Source organism: Poecile atricapillus, chromosome Z (genome assembly GCF_030490865.1).
Source record: "Poecile atricapillus isolate bPoeAtr1 chromosome Z, bPoeAtr1.hap1, whole genome shotgun sequence".
Taxonomy (NCBI): domain Eukaryota; kingdom Metazoa; phylum Chordata; class Aves; order Passeriformes; family Paridae; genus Poecile; species Poecile atricapillus.
Genome location: NC_081289.1, coordinates 37214475 through 37234690, shown reverse-complemented (window position 1 = coordinate 37234690; position 20216 = coordinate 37214475). Strand labels below are relative to the sequence as shown.

The following is a 20216-nucleotide window of genomic DNA, read 5'->3' as shown; positions in this document are numbered from 1 at the left end:
CTGTTTGTGTTTGTGAGAGGCACAATGGCGGCACCACTGGCAAGGCTCTCTCCTGGACATGGAGCCCTGGCGGCTCCAGCCCAGCCCTGGTTCCCATCGCCCTGACCCCACGCTGCCTCAGTGCTGCATCCCGGCAATGTTGTGCTGAAATTCAATCCTAAATAGAGGAATCTTGTTCCCCCACTTGTACACACTTGGGCTATGGAGCCCAGCCAAGGGTTATGACCCCTTTGAAAGGGGTAGGCAGGAAGCCAGAGGCAGTCCCGCCTCGGGGTGTTTCAGGGAGCCTGCAGCCGAAGCAGGGGTGATTTTCTCCAAGGCCTGTGGGGTCTGTGTGCCGCTACCGAGTCAGAAGGCAGCTGGTGGGAAGCACTGCACTAAGGGGAATCAAGCCTGTGAGAGAAGCAGGACTGGAGGTGTTCTTGGAGGGCCCTCAGCAGGGAAGTGCTGTTGCAACAAGGACACTCTGCGAAATGACACAAAGGCCAAAAGCAGCTTTTCTGAGGCGAGTGACTTGGAGTCGCTATCAGAAAAAATGGAAATGGATCTTGTTGCGCAGGGAGGGAAGGGACCCTCTGCAGCTACCATGGGCACCAGGAATAATTTTCGTGCAGGGAGCCTTCCAAGTGGTGATTCAATGAAATCTATTTCAGGTTGATTTTAAGCAGATTGTACTACTTGGAAGCATCCCACAGCATATTTCCATTTGAAAAAAGGGAGGTTTATGTGTCATTGTAAGACGTATTGGCAAGACTAACCCTAAAATGTTCCTTGCACACTGTTGTTAACTTTGGGATCAATCAGTTCCAACTCGAGATGTGGAGAATGAGTGGAGTCAGGAGGGAAGAAAGAAATTAGCGTACAAACAAAGACTAAAAAAGTTTCTTCACTTAGTTGAGCAGGTGAAGGCTGGCACTTAAGTCTGTGGGGGCTGGAGAAAGGTAACTGCTTTTTCATAGAACATCAGATAAGAAATAAATAAAAAACAGAGGGAAGAAGAGCTATTTAAGCAAAAAGGACCAGATTTATAAAGGAAGGGATTTAAACTGGCCGTGAATAAATGTAAGCGGGAAATATTTAAGTACTCTGCACTTCATCCTGGTAAACTTTCCAGTCAGACTAGTGGGGGAAAAAGCCCCAGAGTACTTTCAGTCTGGAATGGGATCAGTTCTTGGAAGGGAAAATGTGATGTAACAAGCTTTAGTGTTGAGAATGCTGGGCCAGATGCAGGGCTTCCTCATAGTGTGAGGCTCCCTGTTCCTAAATAGGAAGATCTCCTAGAAAAGAGATCAGCTTTCTCTTTTGTTTGGGATGAACCAAAATGCAATTCTGAAGGATGTCAAGGCGAACACAAAATCCATTGCAGCTAGACTGGCCATAGTGGGATGATCAGGGTGCAGCACAGAGCATGCGTCAGGGGAGCAGAAGCAATAGAAAGAGTTCTTCAACTATGAAGAGTATGGTTATTTGAGTGAAATATAAATGCAAAACTTCCCATGTGGAACCTTGGTGATTTACTGGGACTGGAGGGCATGGATGAGAAGCCAGTAGTGATCTCACATAGTAGATGTATCTGTCCCATCTCCTCAAAAGCCGCCGTGCTTCTCCTTCCCAGGCACAATCCCTCCAGCCGCACCCATGACTGTGCCATGCACTGGCTGAGATGCAAATTACTCTTCTGTATTACAAGTCCCAACCCAGTGTCTGAGTGCAAAGCCTCAGGCTTTTATCAATTAATTTGTAAACCACAAACACCCTAATTTTGCTCTTATGTTTCTCTGACAGGTTCAAGCTGCCTCTCGGTTGCACCATCATGGGGCCCTGATGCGAAGTCCACCAGGAGGTCAGTGCTGTGCTCCTCACCTGCAGGAGGAGAGAGCCCTGAAAATGCTGCCGTCCTCCCCTGTGTTGCCATGGGCTGTGGAAGCCCTCTTCTTCATGTCCCTACAAAACTCTGTCCTGTCTCATTTTCTCATTTTATCCATGTTAAATATGGAAAAAGAAATCTGTTAAAATTGTGCTTTCAAAATAAGGCCTTACCACCAAATCTGAACAGCTAATGAAACCAATCTTTTGAGATTTTGTTTTTTTTTTTTTTTAATTTTAGCTTGATTACAAATTTTAATTTCTGCCACTTTTTTTCTGGTCTTGTCAGAGGATGGAAGTCTGTCAGAGAGGTTTATAACTGGTTATGCAAAGAGAAAGGAATACTCAAGTAATGAGCATGAAGCTTCTCCTGTAGGAATTTAGGAACTGGACAAATATATAAAGCAGGCTCAAGTTACAGAAATTGTTTACAGAAAAGTTCACTGTATGCAACTTCAGTTGGAATTTTGCTATCCTTCTTTGAAAATGCCTGGGCAGGTGCCTTCTTTTGCAGTTTTCTATGTAAATGAATATATGAAATTTTACAGCTCAAAATTCTAAGAACAACAAAGTATTTCCCAATTAGTGCTGTTATAGGAACAATAGTTTTCACTTTGTTGGTATTTTCAGAGTATCTATGTATATTTGGAAAGCAGTTCTTAAATGGAAAACATTCAAAGCTAAGCATGGAAAGGAATTTTCACAATGATGGATGATATTCCTAACCACTGGTAGCTTCTGTGTACCTTTAGAGTAAAGGTCCCATTTTTTTCCGATTTAATATCACTAGCAGCTTTGCTGTGCCTCAATGGGAGTGGAAGGGCCTGTTTATTTCATTTACTTCCTGCCTTTTGCGATGCTTTTTAAATTTCCATCAGAAACATTGGAAGATTTTGTATGTACGTAGAGTCTTAATCCTACTCCAAGAAAGCAAGCAACCATCTGTAATAGCTGGTGAAGTTTTGCTTTGGGACTAGCTTTCTTTTCCACTTTTGGGGAATAATGATTTAGACCTAACTCAATGAATGATTAGTAAAGGACAAGGAGGTCTTAGCTTTCAAACAGACTATAAAACCATTTAATGTAACTTCTTTTGGAAAAAATTACTAATTATAACACAAAACAAGCCATTGCCATGGAATCTAAAGTCTCTGACTCCAGTCACCTCTGAAGTAGAAATAACCTTTCAGCTGACTTTTTTTTAGCATGTGGGGAAGGTTGTTTAAGACTGGTTTTGACTCTAAAATATATATTCTGGACTGTTCATAAACTGAATGTACCATTTGCAGTAATGTTTAGGAGGGAGAAGCTTAATATATGTATAAATTATGCTGAATTTAGTGAATTAGAATGATCTGTGTCCTGTATATTTTGAGATCAGCAGGACTGGGATTTGATTTCTTTACATGGGAACTTGACCTTTTGTTTGCTTGGAGGAGGTTGACCTTTTGTTCCTTTGTTAGTTTATGAGTCTCAAACCAAATGAGAACCTTGCTTCTCTTTTAACCAAGGAACACGAAGGATAAAATTAAGCATATGTTAAAAAATGGAGATAGCTGTTGGTTAATTTTCTCAGCTAGTATAGCGGCTCGCGATTTAGCAATAAAAGGATTTAGCTGGAATCTCTCAGCCTGTTTGCAAAATACTGTCTCTACTAAAAGGCTGGAATGCTTACTTACAGGCTCATGTCCCCAGGAGTGCCTTAATGGAGCAGCCTGCACAGAGGCAGGTGACTGTGACTGTCAGTTATTTCAGGCTCAAGGAGGCAGGTGCCAAATTGGTAAGTTTTTTGGGTCAAAATAGTTTAGTGTCAGCTTTCAGGAAGATTTATGATACAGATTTTGAAAAATATACTGATACCAGCATATTTTTGATTATTCTGTAGCAGGCCTCTCTCATTTGGCCAGTAGCTAGGAAGATTAAAATTATAAGCATTAGGGACATATAGAAAGCAACATCAGAAATGCCTACATTCCAGCATTTGGGCTGTAATGATATATAGATACCATAACAGATAGACCATTGTCTAGTATATCAGTAACCAGACAGCTTTTTTTATAGTTAGCTGAATAACCAAAAAACCACTGCATTTCTTAATTTCTTTTAACAAGGAGTGGCTTATTGCAAATTAAATTACCCACTATTTAAACACATTGGTTTCTGTAATCTGCTGTTTGTAGGAATCAACAATTGTTTTCCAGGATGTGCAGAATATCTAAATCCCTTGCCTCTACTTGTAATTAAAATGTCTCCACTGAAGCAAATAAAAAACCTAATGATGATTTCACATGGCTAAAACTGCATATTTAAGATTAAAAAAGAGTGCTGACTTTATTTAAAGTTGACGACATAAGTTTATCTTTTGTACTTGCTAATTTTTGATGACCATGCTTTGTAAACTCGGTGTGTTCTCTTCAGTACCTAACACTGGTAAGGACAGAGATGGGATTTGCAAATCGTGGGGACAGTATAATTTTGAAACTTTTGATGGCATCTACTACTACTTCCCAGGAAATTGCTCCTATATATTTGCAAAAGACTGCAGTACTCTGGAACCCCAGTATACTGTTTGGGTAAGTATGTAAACATGCCCTAGAAATAAGTATGTAAGTAAATATAAAACAAATAAGTAAAATAAGTAGAGAGACAATAATTGTACCAAACTGGGCATTAATTACTTAAATATAAAACTGTGGAAATGTGGAAAACTTCTGGAAAAGCCTAAACCTACATGCAGTAACTCAAAATACTGATGAAATTATAATCAAAAGAGTCAGCATATTAAAAATAGTACTTTTTACTCCCCGATCCTTAATGGGATTTCTGCTCTCTCCCTTCTGGGACCAAAAGTGGGTCTTAAACCAGACCCCAGAAACTTCAATAGACTTCAGCTGTCAGGCTGTAAAAACATTGAGTTGCTGAGTAAAGTGCAGACAGCTATCACTCGCCTAATAGTGAGGAACACGGCCCTAATTCACAGCTATTGGCACGCTATAAGGATCTGCCTCCCTGGCCAATGGGATTTGCTCCCTGTCTTGTCCCCTCCAGGGATTTTCATTCTAATTTTGGATTGCCTCTACGTCATGCAGATAAGATTAACAGCTCAAAAGCTTCATCTTGACCTATGTATGGAAAGCTCTCTTTTTAGTAATTTCTTCCAATTGCTGACTGTCCATGGTTAATGACTGTGGGTCGGGGAGAGTTCAAACCTATACCCTCTTAGAAGATAGCTGCCCTATTTTTCAGGCTAGTGGTTACTGTGGGGAGAGGATACAATGTCTTTATATTACCTTATTCACAATGGTTGGGATTGGTGCTAATTGGGCAGGGAAGAAGGGACAAGAGAGGTCCTAATTTTGAGCCCGTGGGCATAGAGTGGTCAAAGGCATAAGGGCAGATCTAGATGCTGATTTCTACTCTGAGGACTGTTCTTAATTATAAACAGATGACCTGTTCTTCCCTCAGATAACAGCACTTAGTGAAGATAAATCTACCATTAAAACTGGCATTTCTACCTGCTTAAGTTACAGAGAGACCCTGTTACACTCGCCTTTCACAATTTCATTTTAATTATTTGGGTTCTGTATGCAGCTGCGACCCCTTGAAAGTTTTCAGAAAGTGCTGTAGTGAAGTCCAAGATTATATTAAAATCTGGAATCAATATGCCAGTGTATTCCAGTGGCTCTGGAAAGAGAGAAGGTTCTATTCAATTGCTGGAACTAATGTAATGTTTTACTAAAAACTGAAAATGTTTACTCAGCATAGTCATAAGTAATGTGAGACTGTAGACTGACTGGGCAATGGAGAGAAAAAATCCGTGCCAAATCCTAACATTATGGTCCTTCTGGCTTTAATAATCCGCCCCTCAAGAGAAGAACACATAAGAATTATTTTGATTTTCCTTTATTGTTTTTCTGTCTTGGGACTGGTTTACATAGAAGCCATCTGCCAGGGCTAATAACTTTTATGTCGTCTTTAATATGATTATCTTTATACATGTAAAAATTCCTAATGCTTTTCCTGGTTTAGTTTATTTCACCCAAAGAAACAGTAACTGGTTTTTACTTCCAAGTTTAGTGTCAGTCAAGGAAGATTCATTCAAGTATTCATGAGCACTATATGTGTTTACTCACAGATATTTTCTTCAAAACAGTTACATTTACAGCCTTCATAACTATGTTTATAAAATGTTCCCAATTACAATTTTATTTAGCTTCACAGCACTGCAATTACAGTGCATTCACAGCATTACATTAAATGTTTCACAGCCTAACAGTAAACTGGTAATGGAATTCCCATCCTTCCCAGAGAATGACGACACACACAGTAACAGAAGTCATATTTGAGCTATATAAACTCTGTCTATATTTTAATCTGGGTAATGGTAGGCATCTAAGATTCAAAACACATTCGCTCTTCAGTGATGTCTAAAATGAGCTCATAGGCTTTTGAAGCACTATAGGACATCCTACAGGTTTGGGTGGCTCATTCCCACTGAGATTAATGAAAACTGTGTAAGTTTTGCTCAAGCACAAACCCGCAGTTTTCAAGTCCTGAGAGTACTGTATTCAAGCAAGGTAAGTTGATATGTGACTAAACCAATCCCCTGGCTCATTATGCTGTAGAGAAGCACACTTCAGCAAAGTCTGCCCTTCTCCATTAGTAGTGCTGGAAAGCCAGTGCAAAATGGATTTTAACAGATCCATGTAATTTAGATGCCTGCTGTAATCCGTGGGAGCACTTCAAAATCTCAAGAAATCCTGAGTGGTTCCAGAGTGCATGCTGCAGTTAAGCTAGTACCAGTCTCAGCTGGCAGGGAGAGCGCTGCTATTACACTGAGGTTCTGTATTGGTTTGTAATCCTGTTTTATAGATCAGATCTCTAGAAACAGAGAAATAGGGGTGTTTTTTCAGTGCAAGTAACAAGCTCCTGCTTTGGCCTCTATAAGCTAGCTCACTAGTATTTAGACCACTGGCCTGTGATGACATGCACTATTAAACTGTTGCTGTATTTCTCAGAAGTATTGTGTAGTGTGAACTTTGAGTTTTGCATATCTTTGTCATTGTGCCTTTGTAATATTCTAGGTATTTATTTGTAAACCTCTTTCAGTAACTAGAGCATAAAAAATTTAAATATAATAAATGAATTTAATAAAAATGGTGCAAAATTATTGAGGGCAAGCATTTATTCTTATTTTGTGTTTATTTTTCCCCTCAAAGGTTCATAACAGTCCTCACTGTTACGGCTCAGTATATACTTGTCATAGGTCCATCAGCTTGTTTTTTTCAAACCAAGAAGAAATAATGATTTCAGGACATGAAGTAAGAAAAAATGGAATCAGGTAAGTGTTCTAATGGTGAGTTTTAATATTTTATTGCAAAAAAATAATGTGGAGTTTGGGAAATGGATGCTTCTTTCACAATGCAGATAAACCAGTTTGTTCTGTGCCTCTGTTGATCCCTTGCTGAATTTGGGCTGATAGAGCTCTAGTGTGAGCAGCTGTAACAGTACTGATGTAATACCTGAGTGGGGATAGAATACGCTCCCTGCATTTACTGCGTTCAGTTTCTCAGCTGAAACCTAACAATCATTCACTCTTGCTTTTTACAAAGTTTGTGTCAGGCAGTCCCAGCTAATCCCTGGTGTATCCTGACAGCATTGTGACAAGGCTCTCATTATTTATTATTGGTAACTATAACTAATATAAGACATGATCTTCTTTTAGATGAGTCTGAATTGGTTAAAACAAATATCTTGAGCCCCTTTGGGGCAAAAACTCTACAAAATATCTCTGAGGTACACCAAACCTCCAAATTTAGCTTTCTTTTTGTAAGTAAAAAGATGTGCCCAAGACTATCATAAGTATATTTTACTGGTTGATAAAGTACAGAAATTTTAAGAAAGTTGTTGAGGTGCTTTTGCCATCCCCTTTGTAGTGCCTTTAGTATCTGAGAATGGTCACTATGGTGATACTGTTCAACCCAACAGAAGCAACTTTGGAAGACCAGGAATAGATTTGTGCTTATTATTGTCCAGTGGTCTTTCACCAGAGGAAGAGCTACAACTTTTTTGTCAGTGGTATTTTCTGTACTGCAAGTTCCTCCATTTGCAGATGTCTAAGCCAGTGGTGACCCAGTGCTCAGAAGGGCTGCTGGTGGGCATAGCACCATATAGCTCCTTGCACAGTAGAGCACGCTAGTGAACTCAAGTATTCCTCAATGTAGTGTGCCAGGCTTTGAAAGTAAAGATGAATTATTCTTTCAAGCCTAAAATTTGTACAACCGATAGGTGTATACAACAGAAAGCACTAATTTTTGATGGCTGATCAAATTTTTTTTAAAAAAATTATTTACTTACAGAGAAGTAAACATAAGATAGTAAAAACATGGTGAAGAATTGAACGGAGTGACGGTGTACACCCAGGAAAGAGAGTTTTTTGAGTTAGAAGGTGATGTGGTATTTTTCTAGCATGAACCTCATCTCATCTCATCTGAGATATTTGATGTAGACTATATTTTTCCAGATTGATATTGCCTCAGACAGTTGGAAATGCTTTCATTGAGAGACTGGCTGACTATATTCTGGTGAAGACTACCTTTGGATTTTCTCTTGCTTGGGATGGAAACTCTGGTATTTATATTAAGCTGACAGAAGATCATAAGGGAAAACCTTGTGGCCTTTGTGGAAATTTTAATGGCAATAAATATGATGACCTGATACTTCAAAATAGTAAGTAAATAGCTTATCCTTTGTGTAAACAGTTTCCATGTTCATTTAAAATACAGTGCTGTATAAATATAATGCTGGAAAAAGGCAGTCCTGAATCAGTTATTTCAGTAAAATAGTGTATCTGCTCTACTTTTACTTCTCTTCTTCATTAAAGATGCAAAAGGAAAAGGTCCTAGTTCAAGAAAGTATTTATATGTGCATTTAAGCGTCTTGCTCAGCAAAGCACTTGGGGTATGTTTATCCTAGCTGATGAAAATGCCTTCAAACAATAAATACATAAACAAATATTTATGGTTTTCTCTGTGTTTAAAGATGGAGGGAAGAGCAACATCTTGAGTCATTCTTTTATAGCAGCATCATAATAATCCTAGTTGAAATAAGTAAATTTCCAAGCTGTTTCCTGGGAGTTCCTTGTATCTCCTTAGTGGTCAGGTGGACTATGGGCTTCTGACTACCCTCTGGGATGAGGAGCTGCTTTGTGCTGTGTCTGAGGCAGAGATAAATTTTTAAACTTGTATTCTCTAACCTAGGTAGGGAGTACTTCATGGGGACTTTTGTCCTACTTGCAACTAATGTGAATAAAAAAAGAACAACAACAAAAAAAAAGAACAAGAACAAGCTTGAAAATTTGAGGATTTTTCTCACTCTCTTATACAAACAAAATTAGATTATCTTACTGTTACCATTAACTGCTGAGAGAATGTAGTCCCATGGCTCTGCATATTCTTAAATCACAAAAGGTATCCCACAGTAACTTTTTCCCTGTTTTCTATGGTTGGTAGTGGAGCTTTTAAACTTTCTTAGGGAAGGAATGCTCACTATACGTATCTTTACAGAGTCCTTAAAAATCTGCTGGAGTATAAGTTTTTTATATCTTTTTGCCATAAGAGCAGTAAGTTTTGTGCAGTGACTTCTGCACACTAGAGTACAGTGTGCTTAATAACTAGTTTAGTCTGCTGATGTGTAATAATAGAGAAAAGTAGTATTTGGAGGAAATAATGAATTCATGTGATCTTTCAAATTCAGTAATCTCAGTATCTTTTGATGCATTATCTGTTATAAAAGATTTCCAGCTCATACCTGTCTTCATTTTTGGAGCTAAATTTTTTCACCATGATAATTTCATCTAGCATTTTTCTTTATCAGAAATGATAGCATTATTGCAGTTTACAACTGAGAGAGAAATGAATCACTTTAATATTGAACCAGCTGTATAAATGGTGCCTTGACTCTGAAAATTCAAAGCATGAAATTCTGAGATCTTCACAAGAACAGATTGCTAATTCAGATCCCTACCAAGCTGCAACATTTTTCTAAGAATTTCTAAATCTTATCAATCATTTGATATAATGATTTCTCTCTCCCAGCTAAACTACTTCCCTGAGTAGTGTAAAGGTAGCTCTTATATCTATCCTGAGTCTTCTTGTGTCCAAATGCTCATTATTTGTAATGACTAAATAAATAAGCTGCTGAGAGGCATATCATATTCCATTACAGTTAAAAAAACCCCTCATTTTCTGTTTCCTTATCTTCACCTTTAATGTCATCTTTGTATTGCTTTAATATGCAAGACTGTATCTGTGTATAGAACTGTGTGTTTCAAGGACAAAGATTTTATTTTGTGGTATTTTTTAAAGACTTAGTTTTTTTTTTTAAGCCATGTAAAAAAGTACATAAAGTATTTTTAATGTTTTAATAGAAGAAGAGTTATATCGACAGGTTCACCTCCAGATCAAACCCCAGCCTTTTATGTTTGGGAATGGTTTTCTGCAGAAAGAACTACTCTGTCAGAGAGGAAGAAACATTTTAAGTCTCCCTCACTTATAAGTAAAACAGACTGAAGGTTAGAAGTTTATAGGAATTTATTTGTGGAGATCCAAGTATATATATCTCATTAGTGTGCTTTGTGGCTTTCCACATTGCAGTGTCCAACTTTGTACCTCTTGTGCTAGAAGTTAGATTAAGTTTTCTATAGTACAGCTCTGTGAAAAGGAAAAACCCTCTAGATGATTTCATTTCAATATCTTGTCTCCTAGTTGTGTGTAGATATAGATAACCATAGCATAGCATAGACAATTAATGTCTGATTCTTCAAAGTGGAGGCATTATACCCTTTTAAAACTAATTAAGAATGCAGAGGAAATGTAAAATTTAGTTCTTGCTGCTGGTATATGGGAATTTTGTGTCTGTTTTTTTTACTGCCAACCTTCTTGTATGTTTGTGTATCTAAGCCTGTTGCCATGACTTCCGGTCATGCATCTTGTTCATTAATTCTCCCATGTCCATGCTGTGAGGAGAGCTGGGCATCTTATGAGTGTGTGTTGTAGGGCTCTCCACAATAAGGGAAAAGGAGGGAGATAATAACACTAACTGACCTTTGTGAAACATGATGAAAGACTTCAATTGCTTCAAAGAAATATATTATTTCTTAAGTATTCAATGCCTTACACTTGTCATTATTTGTATATTTGTTATGAAATTATCAGCTATTGCACTTAAAATAACCCAAGCCAGCACCTTGTCATGTTTTTTCAATATTTTTATTTAAGTGTAGTGTAAAATACAACCTGAAATAAAAAAGAAAGTTATTATTTTTCTTTATGACTCGTATTGTGAAATGCTGTCTTATGTTTTTGTGCTGAGAATTTTTTAATTGTTGCTCTCCCAATGTTTTTATGCAGTAGGTGAATATACAGAAGACATTGCTGAATTTGCAAATAGCTGGGCTGTGCAAGCCTCAGATGATATAACTTGTGTCCCTACTGCCTCAGATTTTTCCAGTCCTTGCTCAGCCAATGCAGAATCCACTGAGGTATTTATATTTTATGTATATACATAGATACATGCATATGTATGCATCTATTTTCTTAATCTTCCCTGCTACTGCTGGTACAAGAATCTAACAATATACACAGTGTTGAAAAAGCCTTGAATGCATTGAGGCTTTGGGAAAGATTCAGATTAGGGCTGTTGCTAGGGAGTGCCTGAAGTTCTTCATATGTTTAGCTTAAAAGTACAAAGGCTCAGATTGGATGTGCCAAGTGGCACCAGTCTGCTGGCATAGCTCTTCATTACTGCATTAAACTTGGGCTTAGTTTCCAGTTCTGGCATCTTACACCTCATTATTTTAGTGACTGTGAAATACTGCAGAAATAGTTGCAGGTCAGCTACTGCATTGACACAAAATGCTTTTCTTGGTCATTTCACACTTTTTCATCCCAGGTGGTTTAGGACCAGCATGCAGTCAAGCAGGCCAAGGTATAAAGGACAAATTTTAGGAAGAATAATAAAAGAGATATAATAGTAAATTGAGACAGCACCATGCTCAAATTTTAATGGGGATATAAAGGACCTTAGATTGGGGGAGCAAAGCTAAAGAGAATGATGCCTGTTCAGAAAGTATTGGCTAACTTCCATTTACCGATTCTCCTTAATGCACAGGACATATTCTTCAAGTGCCAAATATTCCTACAGTTTCCTTTTCTCAGCTGTCATGAGAGTATAGATCCGTATTCTTATATTTCAAGCTGTATGAATGATCTTTGCAGGTAAAGTACTGGAATTCTTGTGTATTTAATCTTGACACATGAAATGAATGCTCAGTCTTTTGTGTGGGACCAGAATGAAAGAACACTGAGGGAAGTTGGGAAGAACCAAGTCCAAAATGAAAGAGACGGGGTTTCTCAGGGGGTGATTTGTGTGTGAACAAAGGGCACAGAACCAGTCTGACAAGGGATATTTTGATTGCTAAAGGCTTACATAGATTCAAGGAAACACGAGACAGATACGTGGAAGGTAAATTCATGGAGCATCACTCATGACATAAGATGAGCTGCTAGTCACAAAAAACCCATGAAACTTGTATCTGGAGGCCCTGAAGCAGAACTACACAGAGATGATACTAGGAAGAAATCTCAACAATACTGGAGGAGCTGGGCCAGTTGTCAGACAGCTGGACTGTTTTTTTATGAGTAACCACTATCATTCAAATTAGTAGAATTTTTACAAAATGGTGCCATTTATTTTAATTCAGAGCTGCCAAAAGAAATTCAGCTCATTTGCTTTGGTGGGAGTCACACCCCCTCAGATGCTGGCACTGTAGGCAACCTGGAATTTTTCCCTGAGCTCTCCAGACTCCTGATTAGTTCCTGTCATTCAAGTTAAACTTACACTGCAGTAATTGAAGAGATAATTGGGCAATGTACCATTTTCTTTTTAGTAAGGTTTTCAAATGAAGAAGTAATTGTCAGAAATAAGAGGATTTTTTGCAGAGTATATAATTCTCAGAGTATCACCAGTTTAATCAAAAATACACAGAAAGGATCACAAGACTAAACATAAGGATCACTCAGTATAATCCATTACTACTTTTTAGTTTAATTTCTGATGAATGTTTAGTTTTCTGATTTACCATAGAGTCAAGATGGAAGAATTTGTGTTTGTAGGCAAACATTGATGTTGCTCAGAAAAGAGATGAGTTGCCTCTGTATCGTCTCTGTGTAACTCAGGAATTTACTGTGACTTTTGAAGAATGATGAAAACTAGTTTTTTCAAGTAAGGTATTGAATCAGTGCTGGGGTGTTAAGGAGTGTTGGATTTTTTGTGAACAATCTGATGTGTGTTCATGTGAATTTTGTGAATGTTAAAAACCTTGAAGTATGTGTGTCTAGGAATTTAATTAATTTAGGCTTATTTTGTTTATAAAAGAGACCTCTCTTCTTGTGGCTTAGTGTCAGTTTATGAAGGCTTTTTGTGTGGCCATAGTATAGGCCAAGTATTCTTCCTATTAAGACCCATTTAATTGGATTAGATAAAGAGAGTGGGAGAGACTGATCACTGTAACAGAGTATAGTGGTGTTTGATTTTATAATAGATGTGTTGAAAGCAGAACACAGACATAATATAACATATTCTTAAGACAATTAATTTTAGAAGCATGATCTTGTGTGTTGAGAGGCAAACTCAGTTGATCTGTCATAAACATGCTTATAATAGAAATGTCATGTTTATGTGTAGTTTATTTTGGCATTAAATCTTCCACAGCGAATGTTGCAAGTTCAACTTTCACCGAAAGTTTGGTGGTATTTCATCACATGTGACTTACATCTGGATGAAATTTGAACTTGCCTAAACATTAATGAATATCTTTTTACTTGATTCTGGCAAAAATGCACTACACAGTCCTGTATAGACTAAGGCAGAAATATTGTCTCTGCTCAAGGCTGTGCTGTAAATCCCTGAGGCTGTCCACAGTATTCAGTGGATAATACTTCTGGCTCTGAGAACTTCAACACAAGATCAGAAGACCACTAATAATGTTCTTTTCATCTAAATTCAAGGCAATTGGAGACTTGAAGTTCTCACTTGAACCAGAAAGTCTTTTATCAGTGCAGGTCAGAGTTTCTCCATCATGCAGGAGGGAGAGGGCTGAGATGGGGATCTTGAGAGTGCTGAGTTGTCCATTGTCTTCATGAAAAGGTCCTATTTCTCTCTCACTTCAAGCAGCCCTTTTTAAAAGTAACGGACTAGTGGTTTTATTCCTTGTTGTAATATTAAAATGAAATAACGTTTTGTGAGATCAAATGATAAAACCACAATGGTATATTCAGTATTGCTCATTCATTTTTTCTATGTTCCCTACGTGCCTTTATGACCAAGTGGTGTCAGCTATGCATGAAATATCCAGTACCATGTCATAAGGCAGAAATTTGTAGACAGGATTTGTGTTCCTTGATTATTCTTTTATTTATCATTTCAGAGTGGATGACGATGAAACATACTGCAGGGCAGTGACAGAGTACGCTAGAGCATGCTCTCATGCTGGGTCCCCGGTGCGGGACTGGAGGGATGACTTTCCTGCCTGTAGTAAGACTCTTTAATAAAGCATGCTACGTGACCTTTGAGATATCCCATGTATTCAGTTCAAGTATTCCATCTTGACAATATTTTTCCTTGTAAAACTCAAACCTGATACTCAAGCTGATCAGCCAGTTTCACTCTTGCTAGCAAACAGTGAAGTCAATGACTTGCTAGAGGAATATTTTAATGCCATTGTACTATGATTTAGATCCACACAAAATTCATGTTTCTGTGGATTTCTTGAAACATCGTGTGCTGATCATGTTCTAGGACAAAGAGACATCTGTGGAGATCTGTTGTTGGTCTTTGTCACAGAAGACCTTTCAGCCTCAACTGGCCTTGTAACAGAATTAATTTAGTTAATCCAGCTCCTTCTTGTTATCATTACCACCCATCAATTGCAGCTCAGTTTCATGCACAAGGCTTAGAACTAGCTGAGAAATGAATATGTTTCCCTGTCACAGAAGCTATAGCTTATTTTGGACAGATGATACAAGGATTTACTAAAGAAAGACTTAAATATTGACAAGAGCTTCACCATAGCTCATCAGTTAAAACTCCTCTAGAACATCCACTTGATCTGATTACCTACCTATACCAGAAGAACTGCACAATGTTAATTTGACAGCAATGTTTTCTAGCATGGAAAGAGAAATTGCACTAATGTTCAGTATATCATGTGGTTTTTTTTTAAGCTGAGAAGTGTGAAGACACCTTTGTTCACCGTGACTGTATCAGTTGTTGTCCACCAACTTGCACATTTGAAAAAGATTGTCTTGGCAGCAATCTGCACTGTTTAGATGGCTGTTACTGTCCAGATGGTAAATATTGTTAGTGTTATTTAAAAAACTATGTGTAAAGCTAGTGTCCAACATCATAATGATGTCTAAATAGACTGTGGTTAAAGCCTGAAAATTATGAATATTGTAAATTCTGCCCTAGCTGTTGTTATTGTCACTGTGATACTGCTCTTTTTTTTGTGATAGACATGTATCTACAAAGGTGTCTTAGCATGCAATATCAGTTAAAATCTGAAGCTTTTACTAGTGCTTCTTACAATAAGATATTGCACAGATTTAGTCTACTTTATTTGAATTATTCAAAACTCCACAGAAATTTTGTTTAAACTGAATGTGTCATGCTCTGTACAAGAAACCAAAGTTCCTGAGGCCTGTACTGGACAAAAATTGTTGACTGGACTATGAACCGTTCTAGTTCTAGACAGACTAAAAATAATGAGATTTCAGAATCCTTTCATTTTTTAGTCTGTACAGTTTTATGTGGTTAAGGCAGACATTTTTCATAACACAACAATTCAGAGTGACAATTTCTTAATAGGGAGCTGAGCTCTGAGCTCTCTGTACTCACTGGGCAACTGTTTTTGCTGGTAGTTGTTTAAGACTGATGACATGACCTTCTGGCAGATTGGAATATTTGCGTCAGATGGGGGAAGAGCGGTGATTCAGGGTTTGTTAATTTGTTTTATATCTCATTTATTAACTTCTTTCCCAATAGGTCTCATTATGGAAAATGGAACTTGTATCTCTTTGTCGAATTGTCCTTGTATTTATCATGGAACTGCTTTCCCTGTAGGCTCAAAAATTGAACAAGAATGTAGCAACTGGTATGTGAAAGACTGTGTTTCATCTCTCTAGGATTACTGTCCATACTTAGTTTAACATCATAGTCACACATTTTAAATAATAGCTACTGTATGTGTATCATTAAAATATACAGGCTATTCTGTGTGAATTCAAGGTATATTCATCAACTCAAAACTGCTTGTCTTGCTAAAGATCAGTACACTATTTATTTTGTGATATTTCTTTTTAGTATTTGTGTTGGTGGCATTTGGAACTGCACTGATCATGATTGTCCAGGTATTTGTATTTCTTGATTCTTTTCTCACTTCATAACAAAAATGATAAACTTTTATGAAGACAAGAGAACTATATATGATCCAAGGCTTTTGGCTGCCAATTTAGGAAGAAAGATTAAGCAGGTGGATATTGACAGTAGCTGTGAGCCAGCTGGAATGAAGCTGTTATTTGCCTGACCATACTCATCTTGGCTTTTCCCACTTTCTTCCCCTGCCTCAGTGTGCTACCTCCACTTCTTGTTTTTTATCTCTTGTTTATGCTCAGTGTTATTTGCCACAGATGGTGTATTTTTACTGCCTGTGCAGTACCTAGGCCAGGCATAAGGATCTCCTCACTTGTAGGTGCAACTTTATTGTAAGTAATAAGAAAACCATCATTTGGATGCTATGGGATAGATTTTCTCTCTTATAATAGCAGCTCATGTTTGAATAATGATCCTTATCTTTAAAGGTAGCATGTCTCAGCAATGAGTTACACAGAGGAACATGCAGCATACAGGTGGTGAAAATGCCTTGGTAGTTGTCTGTCTCAGACAAGACTATATTATGAAGCTTGTGTAAAAGATTTTTTTGCAAATTAAGGAGCCCTCTTTGAATGAGGTAATAAGGCTTAGCAGTTGTTAAGCAAGGCTTGACAGAGTGGATCTGTAATGTAAAAGAATTGACATTGAGAACCAGTCTCGATGTGTTGTGTGTGCACGCGAGGAGTTCATTACGACTACTTTGGTCTGGTCCCAGGGTCTGAGTTCCTGTTAGTAGTGGGAGCAAGTTAGATGTGCTCCCACTGAGGAGTAGTTTATGTGCTCTGATGCTACCTTATGGTGTGAATGAAAGTGCAGTAAGTGGGGATGAACTGGAGACTTGCTTCAGCAGTGCATTCCTGATTTGAACTGCAAAAACCCCAAAATGTGTGCCCTGATGACACCTGCTCCCCTTCATACCTGTGGTAACAAGCAGTTCCATAATACCTAGAAGGATGGAGAAAGAGGCTTGTCCTCTTTTATGCTGGCTCATGGAAGAAAAATGATGAAAAAATTCTAGGATACTTCTGAATTGTCTTTTGTATTTTAATCATAGGCATCTCACCTAGTTAGAGACAAAAGATGCTGCACATGGACGTGTTCTTTATGAGATGGTACCCATTGGAAATAATGTTTCTAGCATAATTTGTTTCTAAATGCCATTATTGTTAGATTAAAGTTAGCCTGGGTTATATACTTGGAAATCAGGAGAAAGTTTCTTTTTTTCCCCTCTCTTACATAATTTGCAAAGTAATGATACATTCTTGTGCAAGTGAACATTCTTTTTACTTTTACTCTCAAGCTGAGTGCTCCATCATAGGCAGCTCTCATTTCACAACATTTGATGGACGTCATTTTACCTTTCTTGGGATTTGCCAGTACATTTTGGTAAAAGGCACTGGAAAAAACAAATTCACAATCACTTTACAAAAAGCACCTTGTGGACAGGTAAGCCATATTTTTTTGAAATGTTGAAACAATCAGGTTCATCCATATTTCAGGCAATCTTTTAAGAGTTCTAATGTAAACTACTTGGTTATGTTAAATAGAAAATATAAACGGAAACCATCTTACAGCTGTTTTTTGTAATTGTGTTGCAACATGTTATATTGCCCATTGTAAAAGCTATTGCAACTTCTGAGGGATGAAGTCTAAAGAGTTACTCATTTATGCACATTAAAGTTGTATAAACACCTTTAGTTATGGTACCAACAGATGTCAGGCCTTGGAAAAGCTGTTGTTGGCAGCACTGTAGGTTTAATACATTACTATTTAGGCAAGATTTTTTTTTTTTTTTTTTGTAGCTTTAGATTTTTATTTGATATCTTATATTTAATTTGTTGGAACAATGCTTTTCAGAAAACCATCTGAAACTAGGCACCATACATACTTGTTTGAAAATATTTTGGGAGACATTCAACAACAGGCTTTAGCAGTAAAGGTGCTTATAAAGAGTAATTACCTGTGAGAGTGGATTTAATGATGCTGTTAGACTCTCAGGAGAAGGGGCTTTGAGACTGTGACTCAGAGCTGACCAGGTGCTGAGGACAGGGATGTCTGAACACCTCAGCAGGGAGCAATGCCCTGCTCTGGGACTGTCTCTCATGTCCTCCCTTCAAAAGCTTGATTATGAGCTGGTGCCTCTCTGCCTTTCTTGTAAGCACCTCCTTCTCCTGCATAGGTGTTGAGACAGCTGTTCCTGTATTTCAGCTGGCCTCAAGCATGATATGGTTGGTTAGGCAGCTTCTGAGAAACAAGGTTGCCACTGGTAATAATGTTCTGTACAACTGTAGGCACCTCAAAAAGTTTCTGGATGAATACAGAAGGGTCCCTGGGGAGCATAAGACACTTGGTTTCAGCTAATTCTGTGTTGACTTTTGTCCTGTACTTGGGTTCATAAATTCTGCCTGGATTGCACACTAAAATGGTGTGTGTGTGACATAGTTTATAGGTCATGATTTTTCAATAGTCAGGTATTTATAAGTTATTGTAATGTAATACTGGAGAATTTATATCCTTTTTGTCTGTAATCAGAAATCATCACTACATTTCAAGGTGAGAAACGCCTTAATGTGTGCCAAAGTTCCTTTTTCCTGCATTGCTGCACTTGTGCTCTGGTTGCAGCAGCTTAATTTAGATAGGGTCATACTCTTGCTCTACCAATGGTTAACCCATCAATATGCAGTACCCAGGGTGGCCATGCAAATATGGAATTTTGAACCCAGTATCAGTACCTGGGGACCTCTGTCCACCTACTATTATACTACCATAATAGCTAAAATGCATTCTCCTAGCATATAGAGATTATACATAAAAAATATTTTATTATGTTGTCCATACAATTTTGAGTGCTTTGTTTAATGCTTTGAGCAATAGTTTACAGCTGATTTACCTGATAGCAGTTCTGATATTTCCTTTCCATATGGTTTCCCCCCAACCCTGTTTGTTTGTTTGTTTGTTTTCCCTGTTTGTTTGGTTCTATTTTCCACAATATTATTAATGTCATTACCTGTTTCTGATGGTGAAACTTGTTTCTACTTAGAACTTTGACCACGCCTGTATTGAGTCTATAACACTAGTTCTTGAAGATGATGTGAGGAAACAAGTAACTCTCACAAGATATGGTCAAATCCAAACTGTCCCTAACCAAGTTTTTAACCTCAATGGTAAGAAGTGCATGGAGAAGAATTACCAGAGTTCTCATTCTGTCTCTTATACGCTCCAGAACTTTTTAATAATATCAGTCTATGAAAAAAGAATTTCTTTAAACATAGCTTATAAAAGGACATGATCAATTATTTCTTAGAACATTAGTAAAAATTATAGAAATTTACTTTTATCGTCTGTGAAACAGTTCTTCATTATGCCTTCATTTCGTTGCATTTCTTATCTTACAGAGTACCTAGAAACTTCACTCATTTTGTTTGTGTATAGGGGCAGAGAGGTAAGAAAAAGCAAGGAAGTGAAGAGACCTTGATGCTTGTTCAAAACTTTTTAGACTAAATAGAATGGAATAGAATCTATTTGCTCCATGAGATCTATATTGATTTTCACTGCTGACTTATGTTGTGATTTCAGACAGGTTACTTCACATCTTCAGAAAGTATAGTAAAATAAACCAGCCTTAAAAGCACGTTGTAAAATCAAGCAGTGAGGATAGAAATGATATTGCTAAATTTTGAAATTTACAGTGACCAGTTACTGAAATTTTAGTCTCTCACTGAAAGAGTAAAGTGAGAGTAAAATTCTTACCCAGCCTTCAGCAAAACAGAGTTTAGTGAGTCTGATGTTGGTGATTGCAGTAGTGTCTTCATAGAATTTGTCCAGTCACAGTACTACTTTTGGCATTCACAGCTTCCTAT

The 20216-nt window shown here is 37.6% G+C and overlaps 1 protein-coding gene across 1 annotated transcript in view; it reads left to right on the top strand.

The window, feature by feature from the left end:
• The window catches only part of LOC131572569 (otogelin-like protein), a 90583-nt gene that overhangs the window by 2543 nt on the left and 67824 nt on the right, over positions 1 to 20216 (top strand). The window contains exons 4-16 of the mRNA XM_058825818.1: positions 1786 to 1940; positions 3528 to 3646; positions 4285 to 4439; positions 7086 to 7207; positions 8390 to 8595; positions 11280 to 11407; positions 12037 to 12143; positions 14354 to 14460; positions 15150 to 15275; positions 15970 to 16078; positions 16288 to 16334; positions 17657 to 17802; positions 19397 to 19520. Of these exons, the coding sequence (XP_058681801.1) occupies positions 1786 to 1940; positions 3528 to 3646; positions 4285 to 4439; positions 7086 to 7207; positions 8390 to 8595; positions 11280 to 11407; positions 12037 to 12143; positions 14354 to 14460; positions 15150 to 15275; positions 15970 to 16078; positions 16288 to 16334; positions 17657 to 17802; positions 19397 to 19520 (1651 nt within the window). The remainder of the gene's footprint in view (positions 1 to 1785; positions 1941 to 3527; positions 3647 to 4284; positions 4440 to 7085; positions 7208 to 8389; positions 8596 to 11279; positions 11408 to 12036; positions 12144 to 14353; positions 14461 to 15149; positions 15276 to 15969; positions 16079 to 16287; positions 16335 to 17656; positions 17803 to 19396; positions 19521 to 20216) is intronic.